General features: G+C 39.1%; 1 protein-coding gene across 1 annotated transcript in view; it reads right to left on the bottom strand.

Moving 5' to 3' along the window:
• prkn (parkin RBR E3 ubiquitin protein ligase) overlaps positions 1 to 13,612 on the bottom strand; it is a 451,923-nt gene that overhangs the window by 138,682 nt on the left and 299,629 nt on the right. Inside the window, exon 6 of the mRNA XM_048600945.1 lies at positions 5,173 to 5,234. Within this exon, the coding sequence (XP_048456902.1) occupies positions 5,173 to 5,234 (62 nt within the window). The remainder of the gene's footprint in view (positions 1 to 5,172; positions 5,235 to 13,612) is intronic.

The raw sequence follows: 13,612 nt of genomic DNA, 5'->3' as shown, positions 1-13,612 counted from the left end.
ATTTTTGATGAAACTCGGCCTTATGCAAACAAACCTAAGATTCAACCCTGGATCCCTCCATAAGCTCTTTCTCACTCTAGCCATGTAATCTTGCATCACCATTATGTCATGATCTCTTAGACTCAAGCTATTAATTCTTACTCTACATACAGGCCTCTCAAGATTCTGCCTGTTGCTTCTGCAGTGATACAGATTCAATTCTGCCGTGTAATGGCAACGTAGATTAGATATGGTATTGGATTCAACCATTTGTGAAATTGCTTAATAAAAATACTTTTGGTTAAAGGAGTGAAGTATCTTAATTTAGTTGTGATTTGATTTCCAAATTTTGCAAAATTTATTAGTGAATTTAGTATATGTTGTTCATTTTCTTAAACCTAGCTTGATTCCTTTAATTTACCGCAACTTTGAAATGCCACCTTGGAATTAGTTCTCCAAATAACTTGCCATTTTTCATGAAGCAATGCACCACAGCAAGCTTCACTTTTAGTTCAAAAAAACATTCAAAACAGTTTTAATAATTTTCACTTTACAGTTAGAAAATGTTAACAGGGATGATATGCAGTAATTACTGATACCTCTGGTTTCAGGGAAAATACTTTTTGCTACATAATTTTGTCATACACAGGCATCTCAAAGACATCATTTTATAAAATATACAAATAGTTGCAAAGACAAAGGTGTGAATTTTACTACAAGCCCACAGTCCCACAGTAACAGAAGCAGCAACCTCTTCTGCTTGGGTAGGGATTTACTCATTGCATGCAATGTTCTGGAGCTGGACAATTCACAGTCAGTAGGTATAATGGAGAAGAGGCAGTATCAGATTAAACTGCCATATAAGGACTGACAGCTCTCGTTATAATTGGATATTAGTTCTGAAGCAGGGTCACTAAACTTGAAATATTAACTCCGTTTTCTCTCTAATGATTCTGCCAGACCTGCTGAGTTTCTCCAGAAATTTCTGTTTTTGCTTGTCTCCTGGGCTGCCAGGAAAATTTAAAATAGGAAGGAAAGTAGTAGAGAGAATGGCAGAAAGTAAATTTTGGATGGCCGCACAACACAGAAATATCTCCCAGCAGATTCTCCTCTATGCAAGGACGAGAGTTCCTCTTTCCCCCCACCCCCCATCCCCCCCTCCCCACCAGTTCAACTGACAGAGCCTGTACAGAGATTACAGAGGAGGTCAGCAACTTGGGGATACCTCCAGAAACTGAATGTAACACTACAAGTACATCAATTACCTCATTCCATCTATCCGGGTGGACAATCCATTCCATGTTTTCCCTTTGCACCGTGCATGTGGAAGCACAAGAGGATAAGTTTGATGGTAAGGGAGTGACCACTCAATCAGCGGCAATAGGGTCTGGCAAGAAACATCACTGGATCTCAATGAGAGGCACCTATCTGTGATTGATGACTCCAGCAAGGTCCCTTGAGAACAATCTCACACAGGAGACATTTGTGTTCCCCTCTCATGGACTACTGGGCTGCACTAGCATATGCATTGTGCTTGTCTTCATGGGGTTGATAAGTGTTCATCTTTCTGCTGAAAGCAGAAAATATCTCTTAAAAGGAATGGGCCAAGACCAGCAGAGAGGTTCTGTCCCTGACAACAATAGAAATTGCTGGAAAAGCTCAGCAGGCCTGGCAGCATCTGTGGAGAGAAGTCAGTGTTAATGTTTTGGGTCAAATGACCCTTCCTCAGACTCTGTTCTTAGCCATCCTTATCCCCATGAGGTGACGTTGAATCTGGTAGGGCAGGGTGATGGCCACTCCATAACAGATGGAGTTCAGGAATGTAGGCACAAGACTGAGGGATGGTCTCATGTAGGCCTTTAAGATTATGAAAGGGTTTGCTAGGGTAGAACCAGAGATGTTGTTTCAGAATTAGTGGTCACAAATGAAAGATTGTCACCTACAAATCCAATTGGGAATTCAGGAGAATTTGGGTTTGGGTTCTTTACCCAAAGACTGATTAGAATTTAGAAGGCTCCCACACGGAGTAGTTATTTAGAAAAAAAGTCAATGAATTTAAAGGAAATCTATATCAATGAACAAGGGACTAGGAATGGAAGAATACATTAATAAGGTGAAATGAAAAAGGTTAGATGCATTCCTGTGTGGACCATAAACAACTGCACAGACCTGTCTGTTAATGCCATGTAGGACTGTGTAAGTTGATGATAGTTACATTTAAGTTCCACGTCTGGTTGAATGAGACATTTTGATAGTTCTACATAGATTGATTTAAATAATTAGTTTATGAAAATAATTAGTTACTGAAATAACTCTGCAGAGGCCGGTATCCTGTCACCAAGTCACCCTTTATTTAAACATACATTGTACTTGACACTGGTCCGGCTCATAGAGTCATAGAGTCATACAGCATAGAAACAGACCCTTTGGTCCAACTCATCCACGCTGACCAGACATCCTAATCTGATCTAGTCCCACTTACCAGCATTTGGTCCATATTCCTTCCTATTCATGTACCCATCCAGATGCCTTTTAAATGTTGTAATTGTACTTGCTTCCATGACTTCCTCTGCCATCTCATTTCATACATGTACTACCCTTTGCGTGAAAAAGTTATCCCTCAGGTCCCTTTTAAATCTTTCCTTTCTCCTCTTAAATCCATGCATTCTAGTTTTGAACTGCCCCACCTAGGAAAATGGTCTTGACTCTTCCCTTTATACATGCCCTTCATGATTTTATAAACCTCTATAAGGTCACCCTTCAGCCTCCGACACTCCAGGCAAAAGGTCCCAGCGTATTCAGGCTCTTCCGATAGCTCAAGCAGAACGTGTGATTCTCCTGTTTATATCTGTCAGCCAGGGCTCCCTGCTTGAACCATATTAACAGCCCCAATCAGGGATCTCATATTCTACGAGGTCCACTTGACTGATCTTGTTACAGTCACAAATCCCTCCCCTTCTAAGTCTGGGGACCTAGGCCTGTTCTTGTAGCTTCTCCTGGGTGTTATTGCACCGGTCTAGTTCCTTCGACTCAGCCTTGGATATGGGCGGCATGTACCAGACTGTAGCCCACACTTTGTGTCCGAAGTGTCTCACAAAAAATTCATCCTCTTCTTCAGGCGGTAAAGGTGTTGAGTTTGTGACATGCACCACGTTCATCTCAGACTCCGAAGTTTCTTCAATGCCAAATAGTGAGGGGAGAACCCACAGATTCTGACAGCCTTTCCAACTGTTCTAAGGGGTTAGGTGTGTTTTGTACCTGCCCTGCATGTGAATTTGCTGCTTTCATGTGGTCCATTTGTTTGTTTAGGACTGCCTCACATGCCCTGGCTTTTTATGTCATGGTACCTGACCTCGTGTCGACTGTGGTTTTGGCACAAACATTTTCCCCTGTCTCTTTCACTTCAAGGAGTCTTATGTCCGGCATTGGTGTTCCTGATGCTGTTTGAGTCCTTCTGTTTCGGATATGTCCTGAGTGAGGCTATATATTTGGCTTTAATTAAGTGATGTACCCCAAGCTCAGTTGGCCTGGTGAGGGTGTCCATTTTCATAAGCATACCTTGTAGCTCATATGCTGCACTTGCTGCATTTTCTAATCACAAAGTCAGTTGTAGTACCTGTTTCAAGTCCAGTTGGGCTTCAGCTAGTAGATGCTTTTGCATGGTTACACCATTAATCCCACACACAAAATGGTGTCTCAGCATCTCATTAAGGGTTAAACCAAAATCACATGTGTCTGCCAAACGTCTTAACCTTATCAAAAATCCCAATACAGATTCCCCTGGTTCTTGAACTACTGAGTAAAACCTATAGCGTCTCAGAAGTAGAAGATGTTTGGGGTCATAATATTCCTTAAGTAAATCTGCCAGCTCTTGAAAGGTTTCAGTATCTGGAAACGTTAGGCTCCTAATATGAAAAAGCTGTATGTCCATAAGCCGTCAGGAGAATTACTCATTGTTTTTCATCTGCCCCAATGCGTTTTTGCCTTGAAAGAAAATACATTCTTTCCACATATTGGGCCCTGTCTTCAAAGGCAGGATTGAATGATTCAAGCTTCCCAAATAATGCCATGATGCCAGAAATGCTTACTCCAACTCAAAGACGATTATTGCAAGTGAATTTCTTCCGGAGTGTATTTTTTTCTCTCGTTGCCACTGAAATACCTCCACAGAGGCTGGTATCCCGTCACCAAGTCACGCTTTATTTACACACGCATAGTACTTGACACTGGTCTGGTTTCCTCAGAGCCACCTCTCAAAGTCAGCATAACTTTTGACACTCCTGTTCATATCTGTCAGCCAGGGCTACCTGATTGAATCTGGTTAACAGCCCCAATCAGGGAACACATTCTGTGAAGTTCACCTGGCTGACCTTGTTACAATTATTACTGTTACTTTTAGAAACAAACCTACAAAGGCAGCATCTCCATTCATATGCCTCCCGTCAGCCAGGAGGCAGGAATCTATAATCACACCTCTGAGCTCCTGGCATGATAACCATAGCCCCATAGAAAGTGTGCATAAAAAAGTATGTACATTTTTGTAATGAGTTAATGGAATAAAATGTCTCAAGGTGCATCATAAAAGCACTATCAGATTACATGTTGCGGTGAGCCACATAGGGCAGTATTAGGAAAGATGACCAAATTTTATGGTCACCATTGCAGTAACTCAAACTGCTTTAGCCTCTACTACATTTTAACCTACAGTTTATTAAAGATATTAATAACATCACTTGTAAATCACCCTGGGTTTACATGACAACTTGCCCAGGGACACAAATTTCACATTCATCTCAAACTCTGAGTGGAGTTACTTTCATTTTGCTTTAGAGATTGCTCAATATTTGTCACTGTTATGGCAAATTAGAACTATTTAAATCAATAAATTAAAGCAGAAATCCAATCTCTTATTATTCATCTTCTTTGTTATACAACTTCATTATCCATCTGTGGAAAGACTGGTTTCAACCATTCTTGGGACACTTATGAAGCTGGCAAGGAATACAGAACTATGAAGCAGAAAAGTATCGATAGACAGCAAATGTACCAATGAATAACCTGTCACGACTGATGTTTTCTCCACTTTAAGATACTCGAATTCAAAAATCAAACTTCAGTTCCTTGGAGACATACCAGAAATGGTCTCATTAGATGCTCTCGTTTATGACAATACACCTATAACAATGCACTCACCTGGTCGCTCCCAAGAATTCTGAAGTGATGCACTTCCTTAATCAGTGAGTCTGGGCAGCCAGCTGTTAAATAATACAAAAGAAAATAAGGTTACAATGTGTAATGTTTTTATTGTCCTCAATAAGAGCTGCTTAATACTAACAGTAATAAAGAAAGGACATTGCCTGTTTCCTGTCTGATGGCCACACCTAGCAAAGCATAGTACAAATTACAATCTGGGCCTTATTGAACTACCGACTAATGCACTCTAATTGTTTATCATTCCTATTGCAATCTAACTATTTTACACCCAGCACAGGTAACTTGAACTGTTGTGATTTTTTTTTTCAAAAACTATACGATTAGTTTCCAAATTACTTCTAGGTTTTCAGTATTCAATATCTTTTACCTTGAAATATTACGTGTTTCAAATTAATTAATTGCACAATCAGCATGCATTCCTCAGGACAGTTTTGTTGGTCCTTCATTGTGTCAACAATAGTCTTCTGTCCATTGCAAGGCTGTTCACTGACGATCATTTGACACATAGGTAGCATGGGTGACACTTCATTATAAAGATGTTCTTATATTTGTAAATATACATATTTATGATGATGCAGCCTGGCCCTTAATGCCATCGCAACAAGGTAAATTGTTTCTTTAAATCCTTCAAATGTATGGATTCTCTTTCTTGATTCTAAGTGTGTGTATAGTCTTCAAGGTTGTTCTCTAATCACTGAGTCTCAGAATTGTTATAGCACAAAAGGAGGTCATTCAGTCCATTATGCTGCATTGGCTCTTCCAATGAACATCATCACCGAGTGCCAATCTCCTGCTTTCTCCCCATACAGATATTTTTCTAATCAACCTGTTCAGAGATGTTATTGCACACTTCTAGAGCAGGTGGGACTTGAAAAAGGCCTCCTGGCCCGGAGGTAGGAACATTACCACTGTGCCACAGAAGCCTTACACATTATTTCTATCCAAATAGTCTTTTTCTATCCAAATACCTTTTTGAATGCCTTTTGAACAACACTTGCATGCAGTGCATTTGATACCCTAATTACTTTCTGTGTAAATAAGTTATTTTTTCTCACATCACCCTTTCTTCTTTTGCACATCACTTCAAACATCACTTCATTTCTCTTAACATCGCTTCTCCATCATTGAAGAATTGGCCCCAACTAGCTTATCAAAGTTACAGCCAACCCATGGGGATTTGAACTCAGCTGTTTTGCTCTTCTACAGTTCGTGTCCGATAATTAATGTATCCGATTGGGATGCTGGTCAACACAGATGTGTTGGGCCAAACAGTCTGTTTCCGTGCTGTATGACCCTATGACTGTATCTGCCTGGCTCAGTGGTGAAATTCTTCTCTCTGCGTCAGAGTGTCATCAATTTGAGACCCCCTCTGGTGCAGCTCTGAACAGCACCGAGGGAAAAATTGTTGCAATAGCGCTGACAGCTGATGCTCTGGCAAATTTACATAGACTACGTACTGACGCTAGGAAATTTACATTGTCGGTGCAGTATCACTTTGAAGTGATGCTACACAAACAAATGTTACCTCATTTTTGATAGAACTAAATGCCAGTCCATCCACTAATGTGTACATAAAAGGCCCCATGGTATTCTTCAAGGAGTAACAGGAGAGTTTTATCAGTGTGCAGGCCACCCTTTATCCTTTAACTGCACCAGCACAGAAGATGATAAAAGATTATCTAGGCAGTTATTTCATTGCTGCATACGTGAACCTTTTGTTCCTTTCTCCTTTGTCTGCAAAACAGTTAGAACTCCACATCAAAATTAGATCATTCGCTTCAAAACACTTCAGTACATCCACATCATGTGAAAACTACAATGTAAATACAAGTCCTTCTCTTCAGCAGGCAGCAGGCATGTTCATGTAAAAAAATCTGATACAGGTATACCCAGAGCAATTTATATATTATACATAACGTTGTGCTGCTTTATATCTCTGTTCCTGTGCCAGTAAGAAATGATTGGGGGAATACTGGTACATAAAATAATTAAAAGTTTCTAAAATAAAATTCTTTCCTGGTTCTAACCGAGGGAGCTTCCTCTTTCAACTTATGCTAGTTGTTTTTCCATACCCCAGTGAGAAGATACTGATATATGAAGTCAGCCTTTCAGCCTGTCTGTAATTTGATAAGAGTATGGCTGATCTGATTGTGGCCTCTATTTTCCTGTCCACCCTCTACGCACATTGATTTTCTTGTTGATCAATAATCTATCTACTGTAATCTCAAAAATATTCAATGATCCTGACTCCACTGCTCTCGAGGGAAGAGAAACCACAGATCAGTTACCCTCTGAGAGATAAAAAAAAACCTCTACTCATTCCATCTTAAATGGGAGACTGGTTATTTTAACTGTGTCCTGTGGTTCCAGTCTCTCGAAGGAATCAGATGCATAATCCTTCTTTCCAGTACTTCTTATGCAATTACATGCTTTCCTGAATAAGATCACAACTGTACATGGTGCTCCAGATGTGGCCCCACCAATGCTGCATACAAGCTGTAGCAAAACATTCCTACTTTTATTCACCTTGGAATAAGCAACATTTCATCTGCCCTCTTTTTTACTTGATGCACCTGTATATTACATTTTTGTGATTCATGTACCAAGAAATCCAGATTCCTCTGTACTTCACAATTCTGCAATACTTTCTCTAGACCATGGGTTCTTATTTTGTGTATCATATGGCAACATCCTCCATTCTTCTAACCAAAAGTTTGCCCTTAAAAAATTAAACTGACTTAAAATAACATTGCACTTGACTATTTTAGCACACAGCAGTAAATTTACAGGTATCTGAAACGTATCAGCTATCTCCTTATCTGTCTTTAAATGGGTATACCTTAAAATGCTCTCAATCATAATCTAACTCTACAGGATATGATGCATAAGCCCGACCACTTGTTAGGCAGTCAGAAGAATGTCAAGAGATCTTCTCAAGGGCTGCTTTTTGATTTTCAGCAGCTCACCTGAAATTGTGGAGAACAGTAGTAGCTGGTGGGTAAGAATAGAGGCTCAGGCAGCAGGGTCACTACCAGTGAGGACAAGAAGGAAGATTCCCAATAGATAGGAAAGTCACAGGAAGAAGACTCTGAGAGATAACGAAGATTAATTTGGGTCAGGGAAGGCGTAAAATTTCTTTTTAACTCCCTATGGCCTCTCAAGAAAAATGAAACTTGTCTTAAGTGGTCTCTTCTGGTTTCTGATTCTGTTTCCACTATCCTCATGTGGTTGGAAAGCTGCAGCAGTTACTCTAGTCAGATCAGGATTAAAATTGCAGTCAGGGTGATTATATTGTCACTCTCCAATCTGTCCACTTAAAGAAGGACAGTCTTGGTTTTTGGTTAGTGCCATTATTGCCTTGTACAAACAGATTGAAATCTGAATTAGCAGGAAATGAGCAGGAATTTATCAGGTTAAAGGACTAAGAATGATTTAACTAACTATCCATCTCTCTACTCACAGGGCAGGTAAGATCAAAATCAGCTCTATGGAAAATTCTTAATAATTTAAAAACATTGCCTATTAACTTATATTAAGCCATGTGAACAATATAGACACTTGGGAATTTAATGCTTAAATACTGAACAATCAGATACTTTAACAGTTGATTGTTTCTCACTGTTCATTTCATTCACTTTTTATGGCAAGTTTCTGTCGGCAAATTGACCGATTCATTTGCTTGCATAACATCAGTGACTTTCCTTCAAGAAGTAATGCAATAGATGTGAAGCTCTTTGGATTCTCCTTAGAGTATGATTAAATAAACGAGGGTCTTTTTCTTTCTGTAATTTGGACTTTCGCAATATGACAACAAAATATTTATTTTCTTCTTTTAAGTTAAAATAATGCAGCAGTTATACCAAATTCAACTCAGACCCTTTCTATTTTCAGCTAATAAATCTTACCAGACTATTTGGAATCCAACAGTTGTTTTATTTTGAATGTTCCATATTAAATTATGATTAGTGTATGGTCTTAGAGCAGAATACCACTTTAAGTCAACTGTTGCAGCTGATCTTTAATGGAAGGTTTGGAGACATGAGTTAGATGATGAAGGTGAATGACAGGAGCTGTTGTTTTCAGTGACTGTTGGTGCAATTATCACTACATGACTGGACTGATCCATTACTTATTGTATTGCTACAGTATAAATAGTTGCTCAACTTTACCCAGGTTTCAGTTCTATACTGTGGTTCTGGTTGATGTCAATTTTTTAAATAAGAAGCTCAGTGTAATTTACTCAGAGATAATATTGTGGAAATACCGAAACCTAAGCTTTCGAGTGCCCTAGGAAATGTTTTACTAAATTGTGATCCACTTATCTTGGGGAAAGGTTCTCAGAAGTGGAATCTAGACCTTTTTCTGATTGAACTGGTGCAAGCAGCAGGGCATTTGGGCAACCTTTGATGAGTGGAAATGGTACAAAATTATTAACTGCAGTCAATATTAAAAGGGATTGCTTGCTATGTGGTGTAAGCAAGACTTCCAAAATGCTTCTAATGCAGGCTTCTAATGTAATTGCTATGGCTTTTCATACCTAATTGAATTGTGACAAGCACATGACTGGCTTCCAGAGAAGAATCATGGTTAGATCAAAATTTGTGCAGAGTTAAAAAAAAGCGATATTCCGATGTAAATTTACAATAGTTCAGAAGAATAAAATTCTTAAAGGTCCTGAATAATTGGAACATTCAAACTTCTAGTTTATTGTATGATAGCAATCGTGGATGAGTTACATTAGTAAGAGAGATATTGTTGCTAGGACTATTGAGAAACCTAGGATAACAGACTAGTTCTATAGGTGATCCTATGATGTCAGTCTTTCCCCAGTCAAGTCCTTAGAATATCAATAGGGTGGAACTTGATTCTGTTTTGTGGTTTACTGTATATGTTTGTCTGCAAAATACATAACACAGTTGGGTTCTTCTTGAGTCAGATGTATTAAGTTTATTTACAATGCAAATATTTCACAAGGCTACAATATCACAGACTGACACGTGGTTTGGTTTCTATGCTTATTGATGTTGTTGTACTTTACACAGACAAATATCTGACTGACTCCATTACACAGAGAGACAGAGACTGAAGATGAGGCTGGTACCTTTATACCAGAAAGTCACATGTTGTGATTTAATGAAATTGTCTTAAAAATGCAGCCTGTACGGTTCGAAATCTATTGCATAATACAAAAGGGATTAAAGCAATCTTCAGTATAAACCATTTCAGCACCACTACCCATATAACAGAAATCTTTGTGAGTTTATAATTGTTATATCATATAGCAATTTGTTTTAGTCAAATACATTCAGTGTTTACTTCAGTTACAAAATGTTCCATTTAGTCGCAGCTCTAAATTTAGAAATCCTGAATTAATGACTTCTTAAAAGTAATTGATTTTATGTAAACCTTCTACTACAGAAATCACAATTCTTAAGTAATCTTAGCTAATTTTCAGGAGTCATTATAAATCTGATTCTCTAAAACTAAGCGGGAAAATTGGCCCATGCCTACAGCAATTTTTAAATCACGAGCTTGTTTCCCATAAATTTCTGACATAGAAGCATAGAAACTTAGAAAATAGGAGCAGAAGCAGGCCAGTCAACCCATTACGCCCGCTCTACCATTCAACATGATCATGGCTGACCCTCTTTCTCAATGCCATTCTCCCTCTCTGCCCCCTCACTCCATACCCCTTGACATCTTTAGCCTCTAAAAACAGCCTTCTATGGCAGAGAATTCTACAGTTTCACCATTCAATGAGTAAAGAAATCTCTCCAAAGCTCAGTTCAAAATGTCCTACCCCCCTATCCCAAGACTATGGCCCTTTGTCGTGGGGCTTCCAGCTACGGAAAACGCCAGCCCTGCATCCAATCTGTTCAGTCCTGTCAGAATTTGATATGTTTCAATATGATCTATAAGATATAGGAGCAGAAGTAGGCCATTCAGCCATTGAGTCTGCTCTGCAGTTCAATGAAATCATGGCTGATCTGATAATCCTCAAATCCATTTCCTGCTCCCTTCTCATTTTCCTAAGTTCCAGTGAATGCAGCATCAGTTGATCCAATCACTCCCCCATTACAAACCTGCCATCCCAGGAATCAGCTTGTTGAATTTTCGCTGAGCTTTCTCTATGTCAAGTTTATTTTTTCTTAAGTAAGGAGACCAAAACTACACAAAATACTCCAGGTACCAAAGCCCTGCACAGTTGCAATAACACTTCCTTACTGCTGTACTCAAACGCACTTGCAATGAAGGCCAACATAACGTTAGCCTTCCTAACTGCTTCCTGCATCTGCATGAACAGTGTACAAAGGTACTTAAGTCTCTTTATACTTTGATGTTTCCCAATCGATTACAATTTAAATAATATTCTACCATTTTCTTTTCCTACCAAAGTGACAACTTTATACTTATCTACACTGTACTTCATTGCTCTTAGGACAATTTTATGAATGTTCACATTGAGTGTCTTTAGTTATCTAAAATAGGTGAAGGTAGATCAAAGCAAGATTTTATTTTTAAAGCAAATTAAAAAATATAAACACTGCTGCATGGTTTGTTTGAGATCCATTTGTGGATGGTACAGTACTTCTGGCATTGTAACACTATTGAGAATGATCTAAGTCTAGCTCCAGCTTCCCATTTCAGCCCTCCCTGGGAGCCCTAGCTAACATAAAAGGATGAATGTCAGGGATATTGGGCCCCATGAATGGCTGACTCAGTGAGACGCAGTGTTAGTGTGAAGGGCTATGCTTCTGTAAATAAAAGGTAATTGGTGATGGGATGCCAGCCTCTGAAGAGTTATTTCAAGCCAAAAATGGTCATGGATGCAAATTAGGTGGCTACCTGGAGAGAGACCCACAGAATGTCACGCCCAGATCAAAGGGAACTTCAAACAACAGTCATTCAAAGGAGGAAGAAACAAGTCAAAAAGGATTCGACTATAATATCTTGTGATTATAAAGATAATGAGAGACTGAAGACCTTCACCCACCCCTTCTCAACAGCAAACCATTCCCTGAAGATTATATTGTACATTGCAGAGACATTTTGTGTTTTTTCCTTTGAAGAATTCAGAAGGACAGGGGTTAAAAAGCCACCTTCAACTCTGTTGCAATGTGCAAGTGAGACTCAATGTTCTCATGTGTAATAGCCTGGGTTCAAGTGTTAGCGTGCTGTGAAGGCTACAAGTTGAAGGAGTATCTCCTAGTCAACCATGTACTGCATCTAAAGTCAGCTATCAAGCAGCCAGAGAAAGGGAAACAGGACTGCAAAAGGATTGTATCTCACCTTGAATCCTTTATTTCTTTTCCTTTTTATGTGTTAATGGGATGAGGGTATCACTGGCTAGGCAGCATTTATTGCCCATCCCTAATTGCCCAGAAGGCAGTTCAGAATCAACCACATGTGGGTCTGAAGTCACATGTAAGGATGGTAATTTCCTTCCCTAAAGGACATTGGTGAACCAGATGGGTTTTTCCCCTGATAATTGACAATGGTCATCATTAGATTCTTAATTCCAGATATATATTGAATTCAAATTCCACCATCTGCTGTGGTGGGATTTGAATCTGGATCCCCAGAACATTATTCAGTGATAATACCACTAAGCCATCACCTCCCCCAACTGTTTTTTTTTAATTTAATCACAGTCAAAAGGAATCAGAAGTACAGAATCTCAACCAATCTGCAAAAGTAACGATCATAAACATGAATGTTTAATTACCAATGTCAACGCTAGTGGTAACTTTCTGTATAACAGCTGGAATGTTCAACTATCTACTTGTGAACAATTCTGAGTCTGATCCATATATCATTTTTTAACTTTTATCTTTTTGGACTTGCCTTTTCTTTCTAATCTTGTGTATGTATTGTATTACTATTTTTTCTCATGTTTAGTAATTAATAAATTACTCTTTGTTAATGCAAGAAAGCCTACTTAAATTAGATCTTTCTAAAACATAAGTTCATTTGGGTCTTGGACAAAAGTATTCACAAGGGAAGTAATCAAGGGAAAAGTGGCATGGTGGCTCAGTGGCTAGCACTACTGCCTCATAGCGCCAGGGACCCAGGTTCAATTCCACACTTGGGTAAGTGTTTGTATGTTCTCTGTGTGGGTTTCCTCTTACAGTTCAAAGATGCACAGGTTATGTGGATTGCCCATGATGTGCGGGCTAGCTGGTGGGGCTGGGAGGGTTGGTGTGGACTTGATGGGCAAATGGACTGCTTCCACACTGTAGGGAATCTATTTTTAAATGAACCTTATTGTAACCAACTGAGAGGCAGGTGAATAAAGAATAAAGTTCATCTCTTCTCACCCAGAAGCTTAATAATTTGGAGTATCCCATCTCGAATTGTCACTAATTGGTGAACCTCACCTGGGTTCTGGGCATAACACAGTTCACTTCTGGAAGCTAGG

Source organism: Rhincodon typus, chromosome 9 (genome assembly GCF_021869965.1).
Source record: "Rhincodon typus isolate 14 chromosome 9, sRhiTyp1.1, whole genome shotgun sequence".
Taxonomy (NCBI): Eukaryota; Metazoa; Chordata; class Chondrichthyes; order Orectolobiformes; family Rhincodontidae; genus Rhincodon; species Rhincodon typus.
The sequence above is the reverse complement of the archived record's forward strand: the minus strand, read 5'-3'. Positions and strand labels throughout refer to the sequence as shown.